Source organism: Bombus vosnesenskii, unplaced genomic scaffold (assembly GCF_011952255.1).
Source record: "Bombus vosnesenskii isolate JDL3184/JDL3185 unplaced genomic scaffold, Bvos_JDL3184-5_v1.1 scf7180000013299, whole genome shotgun sequence".
Lineage (NCBI taxonomy): Eukaryota > Metazoa > Arthropoda > Insecta > Hymenoptera > Apidae > Bombus > Bombus vosnesenskii.
In genome coordinates, this window is record NW_022882949.1 from 714,520 (window position 1) to 733,171 (window position 18,652).

The window sequence follows — 18,652 nt, forward strand, 5'->3', positions numbered from 1 at the left end:
ATAAGGAAACATTTCCCTTAAATAAAACTCCGTATATTTCTACAAAGTCATCCGACATATCGTCGAAGCGCGTTATTCCGATTTCCTTCCATAATATTGATCATCCAAACGATGATGGAACTCGGCGATATTCGGTAAATAAATTTGATTATTCCAATCAAAATAGAATGTTGCAGGAATCCGGTGGTTACATTTTCTTTGCCTATAGTCCTGATCGCACTCTGAACGTATTTTTCAGGTGTAGGAACTAGCCATCCTGATCGCGGTGACTCTGTCGTATGATTTGTCACCGTGCCTGGTAACAAGCACTGCACGATTACACCTTGTTTTCCATATTCTATCTGTAAGTCTCTGCTAAATTTGACAATGTATGCCTTTGTTGCAGCGAACACTGTCAATAAAGGACTCGGCAACACAGCCACCATTGAGGCTACGTTCACTATGACTCCTTTTCCTCTAACAACCATTTGTGGTAATAGGATTCGACACATATTCGTTACAACGACTATGTTACAATGAACGATACTCATGTAGATCTTCTCTTTGTGAGGAAGATCCAGGAAATATTCCGGATGCGGATATGACATGCCGAGATTATTTATCAACACGCCGATCTCCAAGCCGAACATTTCTTTTTCTATCACGTTGTACGTCTCCAGACCTTCCGACAGATCCAGCTTAATTACTTTTGTCTTCACATTGTACATCGCCTCGATATTACTCGCGATAGATTTTAAATTCTCCGTATCAGGACTGACCAGGATCACGTTCAAACCCATCCTCGCTAATGCCTCCGCGTACGCTCTTCCAATTCCATGAGAACATCCTGTGACTACTGCCCACTTACCCATTGAACATAAATCAACTACAGATACTGAGAAAAAGTTCTTGTATATTCGGTATATTACATCACGGGAAAGTCTGTAGCCCCAATATATAATCGCCGCATAACCTATCTTCTCGACCAACATTATTTGCGATTGTAACACGTGCTTCCGGTCTAGTTTCTGATCAGTGTCACAGGACAACCGATAAGTTGGCTGACTTCATTTATCGTCTCGAGTAATTCGTCACTAATGGATTGGAAAAGGAGTTCTTTGCGCAATACTCAATGCTGGCGTAGCGGTGACATATTGTGAGGTCCTGAAACAGTCGAACGGAAATTAGCAGAATTTGAAAAAAGCAGACAGCTTTTCAATATTTCCCGTGTTCTATTTTTGAATTATTTTTTATCTATTAAATGGTGTATAGTCTTCCCTTCACTTTCATTTTTTCGATAGAATTAGTTTGTTGTAACTAAGTTCGAAGATCGCTAATTTGTTCTGTCAGTGCCGATGTACTGGTCACATCTCTTACTTTGTACTATTCAGCGCTGCTGCTGAAATTCTAAACTTGTACCATGTCTTCCTCAAACTTTTCACTGAAAAATATATATAGAATGAGAAATTGAATACTTCAGTGAATGAAATTTCCTATTTTACGATTTGTAATTGTCTAAATATCAATTCGTAAAGAGACACTCACAATGATTATGACAGAGCAACGACTTTTACGGTAAAGCGATAAGTTTCTCTAAATGAAATTTAGTAAAAATTGATTATATAAATGGAAAATCGAGAATATTATCTAATAATTTGTTTTTTATATTTTGACTATCAAGTCTTTTCCGTACGAGATAGTAAACCATATCCGCTGCCAACAGATGTTAAAGCGTTTGCATATTTCCTGTTATTCATCTCAAGCATGTTTAGCACTCAACAAAGTTAGTATTTAAAACATTGTCCGAGGAAAACAAGCTTTTTTTATCTTCCTGGAGGTCCTTGTTATAGGTACACGGAATTCCTCTCAAAAAGTAGTCATGAAACTCATTAAATATGGAATATCATGGATATATGGTAGTGTGCCAAAATTTCCAGCCAGGAAAATTTGTTACTTTATATTCGAGAAACGAAAAATAAAAGAATTTTAAGCAGTATTGAGTATAATAGTATGATAAGTAAAAGAAAATATGTAGTATAATACATATACAAAACTATTACATAGTTGCATAATATTCTTTAAAATTCGTTAAGATACCGTGGGAAATCTATCTGATCTAAAACTTTTGGACGTCACCGTATAACCGAGTAACTTAACCAGCAAAATTAGTAGAATTACAAATATTTCCAAGTAGAATACCAATTTTTCATTCGTGAAAATAAATACAATCATGATTGTGTTACCGAGGCACCAAACATATTCACGAAACCGAATTCCTCGCTGCTATAAATGGTCAAATCATCGCAAAGGCGACTCAATTGAATCGCTGTTAATGAAGACCAAAAGAGAAACTTAGCTTGAAATGAAGAATTACAACATGCAAGTATCGAATATGTAAATTGAGAGAAAAATTCTTTTCTCTTCTGACATTTTTCTGATATTTCAACTAAATTTGTTTTTTATATTTGCATGTTATTCACTTCGACAAGCATTAAAACAATAGTGTTGAAAATATGTTTACAGCTCACCGACAAGGTCTCTGTCGCGTACATGCCGTTCTCTATTATTTCAGGAAAATCCAGTTTGTTGGTCAAAGAACGTCGATCAATTTGGAAGGGATTCGCCGTTATTGCATCATTGCCCTAAGGCACGCTTGACTTCGTATTTCTTGCAACCTCTCCATGTCCCGCTTTCGCGTACCATGCTTCCATCAACTTCTATTAACAAAGATATATTTTTATTTCATTCCTATATTTATGTTTATTTCAAATTAATTTCAATTTATTTCTAATTGCAAATTTAATATCAGTTTTCAAGTTAAGCATAACATATAGTGGCTATATAATACTCTTTTTTTCCCATAAAGTTTTTTTATTAAGTTCTATACATATTTCATTTTCATAGTATCACATTTTCAAGTCATATGAAACTACTACTAGATATTAGTACTAGGAAATTTAATATATTTGGTCTTAATTAGTATAAATGCTATAATAAATACAATGGTGTGTGCTTTTTGCAACCACTACATTTACCACTGACTCCATTTTACTGGCTGGGCACGTTACAAGTGAGTGCGGGAATAATAATCTCCGTGACATTCTCGATTCGATCGACGAGAAACTGTACACGTCATAAGCTCGAATTACAGTTTCCCTTCTGACGACGTAATTTGAACTTTCATACCTGAACGAGTTTCGTCACTGTCTTTATAAGTATGTCTATGGACTTCCGAAGCTATAATTTCGTGTCCGTTACCGTCTGATCATTTCGGCCCTTTCCAGTATGTAATTTCTTCGCAACATTTCTAATTATAATTTTATTTTAGGACTGTCATTATGATGAAATTGATATTTCACCAAAATTGTCGTTATAAAGAGTAAGAAGGAAAAATTCTGTTGTTATAAATATCCTTGACGAATTTTTAATAAGTAGAACAGATAAGTATGTCAGAATTAATTCCACGATTATTATATAGATAGGTGCATAGTTGTACATAACCACTTCCGTTTGATAAAAATGTTTGAAAAAAACATGCACCGACACTGTGCATGTACCGAAAGTCGACGCTCGTTCGCAGTGTGGATGTCCTCATCTCCGGCGTACATGGCGAATTTACTCTTTTCCCATCCAGCTTTCACCTGCACCAAGTGCTCTTACATTATATAAGTTTGATTATTACTTTTTCTCACGAAATCGACATATTGTTCTTTGTTTTTTTATAATAATTTTTTTTCAATACTTATTCAAGGCTATTTGCTATAGATTGCGATCCTTTACCCAAGAAGAGTTCGGCTGATTGTAATGGTTTTACATAGACTGCGTCTATGTAACATATCTATTTGGTATAACAAATATTTTATTAAAAAATCAACATTTATCAATTAAATATTTAACATATAATAAACATTCTTCCTTTTTTTTAGTTACAAACTTCTATGTTCTTTGCATACATTCATTTATCAATACTGACCGATTGTATCGATACACCTAAATCATGAAACCCTGGATCGATACACAATCTTGTCCATATAAATACAGCTAATGATCGTCACTGTCAATTGTCAATCTTCACTTTTTGTATATTAAATATAAATGAAATACTGCAGTCACTGTGTCATCGATAAAATCAAGATTTATTTAATCTTCGTGCTAATCAATTGTGTACACGTTACAAATAACGCGGGAGTCAGCTGCATAGTGGCTTATTCAAACAATTACAACACGTTCCCCTTGTACAAATTGTTGTCTCGAAAAAAATGTGAAACTTCGAAATCCTCGTCGAGAAATGTCTGAAAGTTTATCGATTATACTTACGAGGAAGATCACTCACATAATCGTTCTTAAATAATATATATATATGCACAGAAATAGATTGCATGAAGTAAATATTGAATAAAACAATAGCAAAGGCATGATATGTTTCTGTCATTAGTAATGGCAACGATATTTCGCCTTGTAGTTCTTGTGTTTATTATTAAAGTTAATCAGTATTATCTCTAATTTCTATATTTTCTTTTCGCTTCACATAAAAAAAACTTAATCGTAATTGATGACTCATTCTCTATTAGAGTTAAAATGCAATCAATTAAAGGAGTTGCAATCGGCCAAACAATGCAATTGAAAGTCGAAAAGAAACTTCCTGCTAATTACACCTAAATACCTAGTTAAATGAACTTACTACAACTCCTCTATTTATAGCATTTGATGAAATGTTTTCGTAATTATAAAATCTCTTGAATATAAATTAATCAGTCACACAACAATCAACATGGAAATAATAACAGAAATTCTTTGTGATTATTCCTACCTATCTTTTTTTCTCCTTCGAATAAGTCTTCGATGATAAGCTCGTGATAGAACAGCTAACATAATTACGATGCCTCGATTGATAAACCCATTGAGTATATACAACCATTGTCCTTAAACATTTCTCTTCTGACAAGCGTCACATGTGGTTTCATTAAAACCGCGTCGAGCTTCACGTCGAGTTTAATATACAACACGATAATGGTTATCGTTATTCTTGCACTGGCTTCACTCCCAACGACACCTCCGATAAATTAGAACCTATTCAATGCTATCAGCAACTTTTTGATCACCTTTCCGGGTAAGTACACAAATCTCCAAGTTTTCTTTATTACCGTTGTTGATGTATGTTGATATTGTTGTATACCGATAGGATCGATAATCCTATAATTCTGTCAAAATTTCATTAAAATGTAGAAAAGAAATTCGTATAAGGAGAAACTTACATTGTAAGATATTTCTCACAAGAGCCTGTTTGAACAAAGCATTCTTCATTCTCGGCATTGATGATTAAGCGATCACAATGTACATGCGACGTTGCTAGCTCCGGATGACAATCATTTGTTGACGACTATTTGAATCATAGAAGAACAGAATTTTAGTTCCAGTACTGTAATAGAACACTTTGTCACGTTTATATTCTCCTTGATAAAGTGTCCAATTTTGACCCAGTAACGAAATAACACTAATTTGGTTCAATAACTGATAATATTAAGAATAAAAGACAAGATATAGTGATAAATGTGTAATTGATCCTCAGATATCTATTGGATTTAAGAAATAAACGTTATTTATGTATCGATGAGTTATCTCGGACCAAAGATTGAAAATAACAAAGGCATTGTGTGTTCGAGCGAAGAAAGAAGAGAAAGGTGGAATTAATGTAAAAGAGAAGGTATGGATGAAAAAGAGAAAGAAAATAAATTGGAGGTGGTGGAAGAAGTGGTAGTGAAAGATGTTATCTCCATCGACACGACGGACAAAAAGTCTCAAGCATACAAACAATCAAATACATATGCCGCGAAAAAGACTGTAGCACAAGGTATGATGGATGTTGCCCTAATCACCGCCAATGCAAATCAATTAAGATACCTGATTGAATATCAGCGAGAGAGCCCCACTTTTTTTCTGATTCTGAGTTTAATCATTATCAGTCTCCTTCTCCAGGTATAATACTCCATCAGATTAACGCAATGTTTCTTTCTACTACCTTCTCTAAATTTTAATGGATAACGAATTGCAACAAACTAATATGATACAGATACGAACGAGTATAGAATATTATTTTTTCTGTTTTATAGAAGAGTATGTTTGATGAGAAAGATGCTATCAAATTTTAGGTGGCCGTAGGCGTCAGTTTGATTTTCAAAGGTCGATTTGACATAAAAGGACAATCGAAATCACGACAGGCACGAAAAATTAATAATTACGTGGTAGTTGGAGTTTTTCTAATAACTATCATCAACGTATTTATTGCCGCGTTTAGTATATCTGTTCCTGTTCCTACCACATTACCGCTGTTAAGAAATGATAATTAACAGTAATGTAATGTAAAGAAGTATTTTATATTGATCTTTGTGAAAACAGATAGCTCTCTCTTATTCTTTTATCTTTGTATATGAATAACTGATAATAAGATATCTGAAATTGATGTATCAAATGTATTAATTTATAATATTATTGTTAGAGATAAATTTCTTCTATATTCGAATGTTCTATCCTCTATTAAAATATACTTTTTGTTTCTATTTAAATATATTGTGTAATCATGTTATAAATAAGTAATTGATAAATAAATAATTTGATATTTTTTTAAAAAGAAAGAATAAGATGTTATCTTTTACTTCATGATGCATGATTGTCTATTTTAGTAGGTAAGAGCTGTGGATTGCGTTAACGTTTATGTTAAAAGTATCTAGTTAACAAGTGATGCAACGTGCAAATTTTCAGGAAATTACTTTATCTAACAGTCTTTTGCTTCAACATCTTTCGTAAACGACTAAGTTATTAACGAATAAGTTACAACATTCTACGTCTATTCCTTTCTCTTTCGTGTCTATTGATATATTTGTATTTAAACATTTATCGATAAAGTCAACAATTTCAGTTACATAAATGGCATGATACATATCTTTTTTTTAGAAATTACAATTTTACGAAGAAGCTACTTTCTTCTAAGATTTGGAAAGTTGGTCTTTTATTAGTTTAATGCAATCAATTCGGATATAATTTTAGTCCCATATCAAAGGTATTTCTTTCTTTCTTTTTTTACAAAATATTTGCTTCTATACAAAATCATCATTTAATATTTTTCAAAATTTTGATATGTTTTCTTGTATATTTGAATACAGTTATAACATTCGAATCTCACAAACGAAGTAATTAATAATGGGTAATTATCGTTACAAATTTAACGAAAAAATTTGAATATTTACTTCCTGTTCTTTTTTAATCGCAAATTCCACACGCATATTTTATTTATCTCATCATATTCATAGCAAAAATATTTAGTTAGACCGATATACATATCTGATCTACTTAAACCTAATTTCCAGTATATATAAAAGCTGACTGTTAAATAAATAGTATAAACATTATTTTAACGTATATTCAACGTTCCTTTTAAAACTATGTACACATAACAGATTTAGGTTTCTGCTATCACGAACCCTATCATCTCTGTAGATGAATCTTTTTTCTTTTTTGTTCTTCCACAATAACAAAGAAGAAACATTCATTCTGCATTAGTTCATAAAATTTGCGCTATAAATTATATGAGTCTATTTCTTCTTTAGTTAATACAAAAAATAATACAGTAGAAGAGGAAGTTGCATGTTAAAGTAAATTAATATTTGTTATATGTTCGTTTTTTTATAGTTTTTGATATTTGGTAGTCACAACACAAACCGAATACGATTTGTAACATGTACTATGTTATATGTACATTCAATAGAAGAACAATTTACTTCTTAAAACTGGACAAAGATACATGCCCATTAATAGCTCTTTTTCTCTTTTCTTTTTCTTCTTAAATGCAACAATACTTCTATATAATGCGTTCAAAGTAAAATTTTGTAATTCTCCCATTCTTCATACAATCTTATTAGCTTATCATATGTAACAAGTCTTTTGTTTTAACATCTCTCGCTACTTTCCCTTTATCCTAGTTAACAAATATAGCGTAGATCCCCTCTTTCTCTTAATTACGCTCTCGTGTCGGTATTTTCATATATTCGACAGTAATCGAAGCAAAAAATCCTGCAACTATGATTTTTCTAGTCAATCGAAAGAGAAGTTCGGACGTCGAACAGCGTTTACGTTACAATAATATTGCATAGAATATAATAAAATACAATAACTAATAATTAACATATTCCTTTTTTCTCATTTCTGTGTGACTAGGATTTCTCCATAGTGGCATAAAACTTTTTATCTTGTGCTTCATACACTCCCATAGACAATTTCTCTGTTTCCGCTTCAATCCTGTGGTCTCGACACCTATATCACACACGTGAAAATATACAATTCTTACTACATCGTTAATCGTAACCTTACGTCTACGTACTTTAATAGGATAAATCTAAGAAGAGTCGTTTGATGCGCTGCTTTCTTTTTTTAATTGAACGAATGAATTATATTGTCCAACAATACAGGACTGCTCATACTTCATGATGAAGTAAGGAAGTTCATTTAATTCGTTTGTATATTGTAAAACACCATTCTCATGACTTCCTCTCTTAATACAGAGGCCGACAGATATTAGAACTGACATAATAAGTTAATGGATAAAAAAAAACGTTAAAAAAATTAGTGTAATAAAGTATTAAAAAAATTATCATCCCTTAATCTATCGGGATATTTAAAGACTCTAGAAACTCCATTAAGATATTATAATTTACATCAGTTCAGGGCACCTGTTTTAGCATCGTAGGCGACTAGATACAAGGCCGTTATTTAAATACCTCAAACGAGTTTCCAAGTCTATAAACAAAACAGTAAAAAAAGAGAAGATCGTTTCTTTAACAAAGATTTAGCATACTGATGAATTTAAATGTAACTTATGTATACTTTTACAAGGCTCGATTTCCAGTTTTGAAACGTCAGGTATATAAGTCGACCTTGACATGCGTAATACGATTAATTTTATAATAGATAAAAGCTTAAATTCTTAAAAGTCGATCTGTACAATAATACATATAGATACATTAACTATACGTTTCTTTTTTTTCTTTCTTTTTTTTTTTTTTTTTAGATTTTAGGTGAAGTTCCTATGAATTAACATAGTTTCGATGTATCTTTTGTATACAGTTTAGTATCGAAATTATTGCAATCTCTTCGAGTATTAAGTTAGAAAAATTGTAATGTGTTTAATACTTTTATTTCCTTGTTCTATTCTGATTGATAGATCAACTCCAATTAATTTGAAAATCTATTTTACGTTTACAGTTTTGTTCCACCGTAAATGTGCATCTTGGACTATCGGTCGCTAACTTAAAATTATATGTATTTTGAGTTACACGAATTGGGCAGGACAAACTAAGGCAAATTTCGTAATCATCATACAGGAAGTGTACTAACTTTTGAAGTAATAGTACAAATTTACATGGAATTTGTAATATTGTTAACTGCACTACAGAATTACGCTAGTTTTTACTTAACTGTATTATTATTATATTTCTTATAATATTTATTGAAACAGCTTGAATAGGTGTAATCGTTTCCATGGTATTCATTTTATTTGGCAAATGCTGATCCTCAGTTAAACGAATAAATACTAGTAAACGAAAAATTGATATTTTTATGCCTGTTGTGTTATATAACATCGTATTTGCTTTATATAATATCTTCTTTTCTCCTTCAGACCAGATAATTGCATGTCACAATTCTTTTGAAATTATACCAGAACCTTTATTCTGCCCTTACCTGCCCTATCCATGTAAATATGCCTTACTTCCTGATAACACATTATGTGATTTCCTTTTTCGGAACATTTACATGTGATTTTCATTCTTCTTTGGATATCAAATTCAAAATCATTATATTATACATTTAAAGTAGCTAATCTGTTTACATGTTTATTGATAGCAGATTTATCACAGTGATACATTATTTTATTCCTCGAGTCATATGCTTCATCTGAAACAATATTTCATATCTTTATTAACAAGGTATCATTCAGATTACATCTCATAATCCTATGTGTTAATTCTTTCTGACCTGAGTTAATCATCCCAGTCATCATCATCATCACTGGTTTCACTAGTCGAATCATCACTTTCACTATGGATTGCACTTGATCGCTCGGCAAGAGCTCTTGATAAAGCACTAGCTAATCCTCCTTGAAATGCTGGTTTACTTCGTTCATTTTTTACTTCGTTCGAAACGGGCCTTAACACAAATTCTTGACGACGAATTTCTTCTAACAAAGCATTCCTTGAATCCGGAGGAGGGGGACTTTGTTTTACTTCAGATTTATCAATTTTCTGTAACAGAAAGATAATATATAATCATCAAAATCAGTTATACAATTTCGACTTCGTGATTATAAATTTTTCATTTTAATACTAACTCGAAGTCTAGTACCACTCCTTATGGATTCCATAAGCGTTGACCTTAGATCAGCGATATCCCCATTATTATTGTCATTACTAGTAGTATTATTATTATTGATAGCACTTGCGTTGACTGTTCCATCATCAGTACTTGGTAATGGTGGAGGAGGTGGAACAGGTGTAGTTAAATTACTTCTAGAACGCGGAGCTGGAGCTGGAGCAGGAGTTGGAGCTGGTGGAGGTGGTGGAGGAGGAGGAGGCGGAGGTGGAGGTGGTGGTAGTGATGGTGCGAAAGTTAAAGAAGGTGGTGGCGGTCGAGATGGTAATGTTCTATGAACTGGTGGTGCACTAGGTGGTGCACTAGGTGGTGCACTAGGTGGTACACTTGGCGGTGTTGAAGGTGCATTAATTCGATTTGGAGGTAGTGGTGGAGCACTTCGTGTTTGATGCTGCAAAAATGTTCGAAAACGTACTTCATAAAGACTGCTTATTTTATATAGACATGTAATATTATAGAGAAAAATAAACAAACTGTTATTGTTCTTGCTGGAACTGGAGGGGGATATTCCTGTCTTTGAGGCGCAGCTGGAGATTGTTGCTGATGTTGTTGTTGTTGTTGCAATTGTTGTAGTGCATTAGTTTTCGGGGCAGATGAAGATATATCTTCCCTAATGGCATTCATCCCACCATTTTTTTCAATAAAATCGTAAATAAAATCACGCGTGTCTTGATTTCTGAATTGATGTTCCGACACACCAACTATATCAAGAAATATTTTTAAATGTGGATCGACTTTGTCTAATTCCAATTCTTTGCTACTAGTATTCCATGACAAGTGTGTAACGTGTCTAAAAATATTAAAATAAATATAAACATATATTTGTAAAATGTAACCAAAATTATAAGTGGGCACAATAGGCACAAGCATAAATGGGACAAATTAGTAAACTCCCAACCTAAAATTGGATGGAGGACCAATGTCATCTTTCGTTAATCTTTTCTTGGTTTTTTCTCGTTTTTTCTTTTTACTTTTGTACATAGAACTACTAGAAGCACTCCTATTGACACCAATTGTAGTTGGGGTTCCATTTAATAAATTAGAAGTTGATCCTGTACTAAATGCAACAGGTGATGCGTTGCTTTGATTTCTCCATGGCAATGTTGCACCATGCTGAGTTTCTCCTTCTACCTTAGAGCGTCTTTGTTGCCTTTTCTGACGTTTGGCATTCAACTTATCAAGAAGAATGTTTCTAAAACCAAGTAATTTTTCAAAATTAAATTCAGAAAAGAATATATAACACTTTATTTGATATTTTTATTTCATATCCTAATACAACTTACCTTAATGTAACAGCATCTGTTTCACTTGCAAAATTAAAAGCAGTCATACAATCCTCTGCTTCAAATGTATGGAAGTAACTCATTGGTGCTTTATAGTCCATTGCATTATATACTTCATGCTCCCATAACATTGCTTTCCTTTGTAAGCAATATAAACGAAGGAAAAAACTACGTCTAGGATTATCCCTTATCAATGTTATAATACCTGTAGTTTTCTTTATCCATTCTTTGTGTAAAGGTGGTTCAGTCAAATATAATTGAATAACTCCAGCTGCTAAACACTGCAAGGCATAAAAAATTATTTATTTCTTCTAGTATTATATTACTCATTGAACAATTAATTCTTATGTTAACATTATATTAATTAAATATAAATAACATAAAATATTCATAAACAATATGAGAAAGCACAAAGATTGCAACAACAACCGGAAAACAAGTATATAATTATATTGTGGAAAATTTTTGCATAATTACTATTCTTTCGATGCATCATTTGACTCATTCATGACTAATACGTAATTTTAAGCATATGAGTTTATTCTCACAGCAAGTTTAAGCAAAAAATATATAAAACCAGTGCTGCTTTCACACAAAACAATTAATAAAATATCTTTAACATTGAACATTCTTTTCTGCACTGTTAAATATATCACAAACGGAAGTAATGTTTAATTCGAATATCAGCGATGACGAGATTATTTACAAATACCATAAAAATGAAGTTGACAGAACGCGTTTATCTATATCTGTCGATCGACAGATAAAATTTAGGTCATAATCATAGTACTATAATGACAGTTATGATGTTCGCAGGTGCAAATTTTCGTTAAAGTAGTTTTTACCTGACACCGATTTCCTATCAATTGATAGACTTGTTCGTTTTCTTCCGTTTTTAAAAGCGTAGAACCTCTATGTTTGTTCACAGTGCCAGACTTCATTTTCAACAAGGTTAGGATCCTCGTACTATCGTACTAATTTCTTACCACGTTCTTTCTCGATCGATAGTTTCTCTTTCATAATTTACCTTCAATGTATCTCACTTTCAAACATTCTTTTTACAAATTGAATGCACACAATGACGTGAAATCCGTGGAATTATAATTGATCAATCATCACCTTCCAAAAGCTATTCCTGATACTATCCTACACAGGAAACTCCACCAGTTGGTGATGACATTTTTATCTATCCGGTTCAATGTTCCACGTTTCCTCATTCGATATATTCTCGCTCTTAAATCAGATTGGACCTCGCAAATCACCAACTATTGTTACACGCATCGTTATATGTGTATTTGGTACGAATATTTGGCGAAATCATAACATTTTTTAATCACATATGGCAATCAAAAGGATTATAAAGATTATACTTTTTATAATAAAGATTATATTTTTTAACAGAAGATTATATTTCGTGCGAGCATTTAGGGAAATCATTATCTTTTTAACTATATATAACGATAAAAAGATTTTAAAATATTATATTTTAACAAACAAGCTTTTTTCAATATTTATTATTTTGTATTTTAGATGAACTATTGCATCAAGTAAACAAAGCACAAACATATAGGTATATAGTTATAATATTCTACTTCATACGAGATGGTAAACATTCTTTACTTATTATTTTATACACAATATCCTTTATTTTCTACTTATTTTGTATTTCAGATGAATTATTGTGTCAAATCATGTGTCAAATTGTAAGTAAAAATATATATGGATATATAGTCATAATATTTTATTGCTAAAATATAAAAAAATACTCTTTACTTATTGTTTCATTTTATTTCTTACATATCGTATTTATGTTATATTTTTTATATAAATAATACATATCCATATCATATTTGTGTTGTATTTATATTCTTAACTTTTCTTTATCATTTCATGTATTATATTAACACTCAAATTTCAAACAATTTAAGACTACGAGTCTATGATAAATATAAATACGAGCACTCTAAAATGAACATTTATTGTATTTTATTGTACAGCCATCATAAAATCACACGCAAGACAATTTGTAATGATATACATTATAATTAAAAATTATCATATGTTTTTAAATTTGTGTATGTTTATACACGTTTTAGTTAGGAATTTAAATTTTTAGCGCGTTTTATTATACTTCGTTGTCGCTATAATCACACAAGCTGCAAATGGCCACGGGTACAATTCACGTAGTCTCAGAAATGCGATATCAAATAGAATCGTATTTTATATGCAAAATAGGATCGTCAATGATGATAGGGGAACAGTGATCATTGTTACGTGTGTATTCCTTCGGAAATAAAGCTGTCCGCGATTTTTTTAAGGTCGCGTTATTTAGTTTTCCGCGGGAAAACAATGTCTGGATATCGAAGAGTGAATTATTACGAACTGTGCAGATTGTGTACTAGCAGCGAAGGAACCAAAATGAATATTTTCCGGGAAGAAGGACGTAGATTGCAACTTCAAACAAAGATTCAGACGTACTTGCCTATACAAGTGAGATTTTTGTACACTTTCATTTTGACCCAGACATGGTTTTGAAAAATTTCAATTGATAAAACAGATAATTTCTTATTGATATATCTATATGGTCATTGTAATTCTTTCTTTATTTAATAATATAATCTGATTAGGTATGAAAGGATATGGATGGTTTATATAATTAGTATTTAATTTGAACTTTAAGGTTTTGGAGGAAGATTCCTTGCCAAAAATTGTTTGCCACGAATGTGTAAAGAAATTAGAAAATTTTATTGAATTCAGAGAAACAGTTGTGAGCGCAGAGGGTATGTTAGAATCTTATTTTACTTCACTGCGGTTCTCAGAAGATTTTCTAAAGGAGGGTAAGGTTTATGTGAAAAGCACAGAAAAGGACAGACCTACAACCCCTGAGAATGAAGTGTTAAAGGGAATAGAGAAAGTAACAACAACAACTGGAAATCAAATAGTTAATAATGAGCAGCAAATGCAGCATCAACAACCTGTTGTTGTTAGTAATATAAATGCCTCGAATATTCAAATTATCAGTGGAGTCCAAGCAAGAGTTCAACAATACAAATGTGCCATGCAGGTTTGTTAACAGAGAAAATATTAAAAATTATTTTTATGTGATACTATTACTAATTTATATTAATATTTATCTTAGATGCAAGCAGGAGGTATGGCAGCTGCTGTTGTAGAAGCAACAGCAGAAACCCATTATAGCTATCAGCAACAAACTTCGCAGCAAGTATCTCCTCAACAATCAAATGAAGCACACAATCAAATTAACGATCAACAAACTACAACCTCACAAATTCAACAAGTGCAAAATCAAATTCAAAATCATGGTCAAATAAATCAACAAATACAATCTCAAAGACAAATTTCTCAGTCACAAAATCAACCACAAGTTGGTCAGCAGCAGCAGCAGCAACAACAACAACAAAATCAGACACAAATAACACAACAGATTCAGCAGTTACAAAGACAACAAAGAGAGTTTGAAAAACAACATAGACAGCTTCAACAAATTGAAAAACAGGTGCAAATTGCTACACAACAGGAGTTTCCAATTAAGCAGGAACCTCAAGGACAGGTAGTACATCAAAATAATAATATCATTTTGAAGGCAGAACCTGAATCTAAGCAAAATCAACAAATCATTCAGAAAGTACAGTCTGAAACTCAAAAAGATGAAAGTGGAACACAAAATGTACAGGGTTATACTGTACAAGCTACACCAGAAGTATTTTTAAATTTGGGATTTAAAGAAACACCTTTGGTTGCACAAACTGTACGGGATGAGCCAAAAGAATTTAAAGATTATACAAAGTCAGAAGATACAATATCTCGCAACTCGATCGGACAAATTTCTGAATTCTTAAGAATCAAATCAGGGCCTGAACCAACATCTTTAATTACTGTAAATCCTCAAGTTATTTCACAAACTCATAGGAATGCCATTTGCAAAGAGTGTGGCAAAATTTTCACTACCATAAATCAATTGAACACTCATAGTTGCTCTGTTCAGAGCCTTTTGAATGAAACTTCTGATAATAGTAGTAACAAAGAAGATCCTTTACAAAGTAATAGTAATTCATTTAGTTGTGATGTTTGTGGTAAGCCATTCAAACGAAAAGAACATCTTTATCAACACAGGAAACTACATACCGGTGAACGTCCTTATGTGTGCACTACGTGTTCAAAGGCATTTAGTCGCAAAGAACATTTAGTTAGACACTCTGTATCTCACACAGGTGAAAAAATGCACGAATGTGAAATGTGTGGTAAAAGCTTTTCTAGAAAAGACAATCTTCACAAACATCGTAAAACGCATGGTGTATCGGGTCCATATATTTGTGAAACCTGTGGGAAGTCATTTGTGGTGAAGCATTATTATTTAATGCATTTAACAACTCATGCTTCAACTATTGGAGATGGTGTAAATTGTCAGGATCCTTTACCATACAAATGTGATATTTGTCACAAAGCATTCTCTGTAAAACAATATCTTACAACTCACAAACTTAGGCATAGATCAAAGTATAATAATAATTCTTCTCAGAATACTGCAAATGGTCATCAACAGCAGCAACAGCAACAACAGCAACAAACACAACAGTCAAATGCTACCAGTAATATAAATATGGTAACAAGTAATGTTACTAACTCTGGGAATCTAAATAATAGCAATGGTCAGTCTAATAATGGATCAACAGTTGAAATGCAGAGTGTCATTGAAAGAAATGAGCAACCAAATGGTTCATTCAATAACCAGTATCATAATAATGTACAAGAGTTTCAATGAGATAAGGGGAAGCGTGTCTATTATGTTCTCTTGCCAAATGGTAACAATCACAAGATTGTTGTTATGTGAGCAAGAGAACTTTTATGACGCGCTAAAATATTTTCTTAAACTATACCTGCTGTTACTCGAGAAGAAAATTTTTTGTACTTTAATAAGGCAAGAAGATGGATTTAAATACTATTATTTTAAACATATTAAAAGTTAAATAACTTATCATTTATATTATACTAATAATCAGTCGGTCAGAAAGTAGAATCTTCAGTGGCTTATGAGCTTAACTTAAAGTACATTGTATATATTTTGCCAGTAAAGTATTACATGTATGAAATGCATGCTATGTTTTGTATGAATGCACACTGTTATTTAATGTTCGAAAAAATCGTGTGTTAAAAAATTTATGTGTGCGTAGATAGTCATGAGGTTGTTCCAATACCTGATTAGAGATATATTTTCAATTCCATTAGCTTGAAATGAAGATATTAAATCAATATCTAATCAGAATTTTAGTTGCTTATACTAATAGAATTAGCATAGAAATATGTATAACATTTTTGTTATATAATTTCTCATCGATAGTTAATGATGTAATCAATATTTAGATTTTTTTATTATAAACAATCAAATCAATTTTATAAAAATATTATTGTTTATATTTTGCTTTGTGCAATATCTTTTCTAGTTATATATATGTTATATACATAATTATTAGAATCAATGAAATAATTTTGTTAACCAGTGATTGCAACAATCTATGACCATTTTGCAAAGTATTTTAGGATCATATGATTTGTATGTAAACTTAGAATGCAAAACAAAATCTAAGACCAAAGAAATTTATATTATATACATATAAATTGGATAAATAATAGGAAAATAAATGTAAGGTAAATTCAGGTATGATCTACCTGATTAGCTCTGTTACAGTTAAGATTTTGGTTAAGTATGCATACAATATATACATATATTGTATAGCACTATAATACATACAACGACCTTAAAGTCGTTGTTTTCTAACAAATGAGAGCGTGCCATACAGTAAACTTTGGAAATAAGTATATTGGAAATTATAATTGTCTAAAATTCTTGCTAAATTTCCAGCATATATTGACCAAAATCAAGAAGAATGAAGAGAATTTATATTTCTTAAGCCACATTACTTCCATTGTATCTGTCTATATAATTAGCATACATTATTACTTAATTTATGTTACCTTTCCATTTCTTTCTTTTTTCTTTCTTATAATTTGTCTCTTACATAATAAGATCAAACAGGGGGCAACTATATCTTCAAATAAAAGTTCCCAGTATATATTATTAATATTTCATCCATATACTTATTAAATTTTGTGCTTTTGCACAATAATAGTGGGTTACCAAAAATGTATAATTTGCTCCAAATCGTTGTTTATAGTGATATTTAATTTATCTGCACCATTTTCTTCACTCTGTTTGATGTAACAAGTATTAGTGAAGAAGATTTGATCGCACAATTTTCTACCATATTTTTTACAGAGTATATTGATGCGTATTATTTACTGAAAATAAACAAAAATCTTCATTTAAATGTGAGCACAGAATTCGTGATTGAACATAACAATAACAGAATTTTGTTGTTGCATAATAAACGTCTTAAGATACAAATGAACTTTCTACAGTACAAAAGATTTATTTTAATTACTGGTCAGACTTTATTTTATTATAAAGTCTTGTATATATATATATGTATATCAAAGCAGAAGTAATGAATTTAAGACTGTGTTTCTATATCAGCTAGTGCTAGATGTACATTCAAAGTACATAGATTTATAGTAATGATATTGTATATAACATGGTCCAGTGAGTAAGACGAAAAATTGTTAGTGCACTGTTCCTAAGGAAAATGGTATTTTCCACAAAGCAGAAAATACCTCTTTATTCATACTGAAGTATTGTAAAGTAGATATTAAATCCAAAGAAAAAGAGATACAGTGCTTTTATTAATTGCATACTTTGTGCCTAATTATTAAAGTCATGAGAATCATTTGTTTTGGAGATCTATTTATAAAAACAAATAAAATTGATAATCTTTGATTTTAAGTAGCCCCCTGCTCTATGTGCAACTTGCAACAAAATGACATTACTTGTTCAGATATGATTATTTTTGAAATTTATACTGTTAATTTTTATATTTTACATTGTATATATTTTC

The 18,652-nt window shown here is 31.4% G+C and overlaps 4 protein-coding genes and 1 pseudogene across 6 annotated transcripts; 2 read left to right on the forward strand and 3 right to left on the reverse strand.

Annotated features, from left to right (window-relative positions):
• Positions 1–17: 17 nt before the first annotated feature.
• LOC117233872 (very-long-chain 3-oxoacyl-CoA reductase-like) lies at positions 18–1,374 on the reverse strand. The gene has a single exon (XM_033494535.1). The coding sequence runs from the start codon at positions 969–971 to the stop codon at positions 48–50; it is 924 nt and encodes a 307-aa protein (XP_033350426.1). The 5' UTR covers positions 972–1,374; the 3' UTR covers positions 18–47.
• Positions 1,375–1,694: 320 nt separating this feature from the next.
• Positions 1,695–3,303, reverse strand: LOC117233744 (annotated as a pseudogene).
• A 1,728-nt stretch (positions 3,304–5,031) lies between these two features.
• Positions 5,032–6,521, forward strand: LOC117233876 (ninjurin-1-like). Of its 2 annotated transcripts, XM_033494543.1 has the most exons (3): positions 5,032–5,089; positions 5,549–5,955; positions 6,129–6,326. In XM_033494543.1, exons 2-3 carry the CDS (start codon positions 5,686–5,688, stop codon positions 6,324–6,326), a joined length of 468 nt encoding a protein of 155 aa, XP_033350434.1. In that variant the 5' UTR covers positions 5,032–5,089; positions 5,549–5,685. The 2 variants fall into 2 exon arrangements, with proteins under 2 accessions (XP_033350434.1, XP_033350435.1); XM_033494544.1 differs by lacking the exon at positions 5,032–5,089 and having other exon boundaries at positions 5,686–5,955; positions 6,129–6,521.
• A 294-nt stretch (positions 6,522–6,815) lies between these two features.
• LOC117233866 (neural Wiskott-Aldrich syndrome protein-like) lies at positions 6,816–12,883 on the reverse strand. 2 transcript variants are annotated; one of them, XR_004493425.1, is made up of 8 exons: positions 12,527–12,883; positions 11,682–11,962; positions 11,297–11,590; positions 10,873–11,188; positions 10,358–10,789; positions 10,006–10,271; positions 9,712–9,924; positions 6,816–8,286 (listed from the first exon to the last, which is right to left on the reverse strand). XR_004493425.1 is itself a non-coding variant. In XM_033494521.1 (7 exons), exons 1-6 carry the CDS (start codon positions 12,620–12,622, stop codon positions 10,011–10,013), a joined length of 1,680 nt encoding a protein of 559 aa, XP_033350412.1. In that variant the 5' UTR covers positions 12,623–12,883; the 3' UTR covers positions 6,823–9,924; positions 10,006–10,010. The 2 variants fall into 2 exon arrangements, 1 of the variants encoding a protein (XP_033350412.1); XM_033494521.1 differs by having other exon boundaries at positions 6,823–9,924.
• A 956-nt stretch (positions 12,884–13,839) lies between these two features.
• Positions 13,840–18,449, forward strand: LOC117233862 (zinc finger protein 853-like). The gene is made up of 3 exons (XM_033494508.1): positions 13,840–14,171; positions 14,362–14,745; positions 14,821–18,449. Exons 1-3 carry the CDS (start codon positions 14,031–14,033, stop codon positions 16,462–16,464), a joined length of 2,169 nt encoding a protein of 722 aa, XP_033350399.1. The 5' UTR covers positions 13,840–14,030; the 3' UTR covers positions 16,465–18,449.
• The last annotated feature ends 203 nt before the right edge of the window (positions 18,450–18,652 follow it).

Coding starts and splice junctions, on each gene's coding strand:
- LOC117233862 (XM_033494508.1), top strand. CDS start 14,031: ATGTCTGGATATCGAAGAGTGAATTATTACGAACTGTGCAGATTGTGT. Junction 14,172..14,361: donor AGACGTACTTGCCTATACAA/GTGAGATTTTTG, acceptor TTGAACTTTAAG/GTTTTGGAGGAAGATTCCTT. Junction 14,746..14,820: donor AATACAAATGTGCCATGCAG/GTTTGTTAACAG, acceptor TATTTATCTTAG/ATGCAAGCAGGAGGTATGGC.
- LOC117233876 (XM_033494543.1), top strand. CDS start 5,686: ATGGATGAAAAAGAGAAAGAAAATAAATTGGAGGTGGTGGAAGAAGTG. Junction 5,956..6,128: donor TTATCAGTCTCCTTCTCCAG/GTATAATACTCC, acceptor ATCAAATTTTAG/GTGGCCGTAGGCGTCAGTTT.
- LOC117233866 (XM_033494521.1), bottom strand. CDS start 12,622: ATGAAGTCTGGCACTGTGAACAAACATAGAGGTTCTACGCTTTTAAAA. Junction 11,591..11,681: donor ACAGATGCTGTTACATTAAG/GTAAGTTGTATT, acceptor ACTTGGTTTTAG/AAACATTCTTCTTGATAAGT. Junction 10,272..10,357: donor GGAGTGGTACTAGACTTCGA/GTTAGTATTAAA, acceptor TTTCTGTTACAG/AAAATTGATAAATCTGAAGT.
- LOC117233872 (XM_033494535.1), bottom strand. CDS start 971: ATGTTGGTCGAGAAGATAGGTTATGCGGCGATTATATATTGGGGCTAC.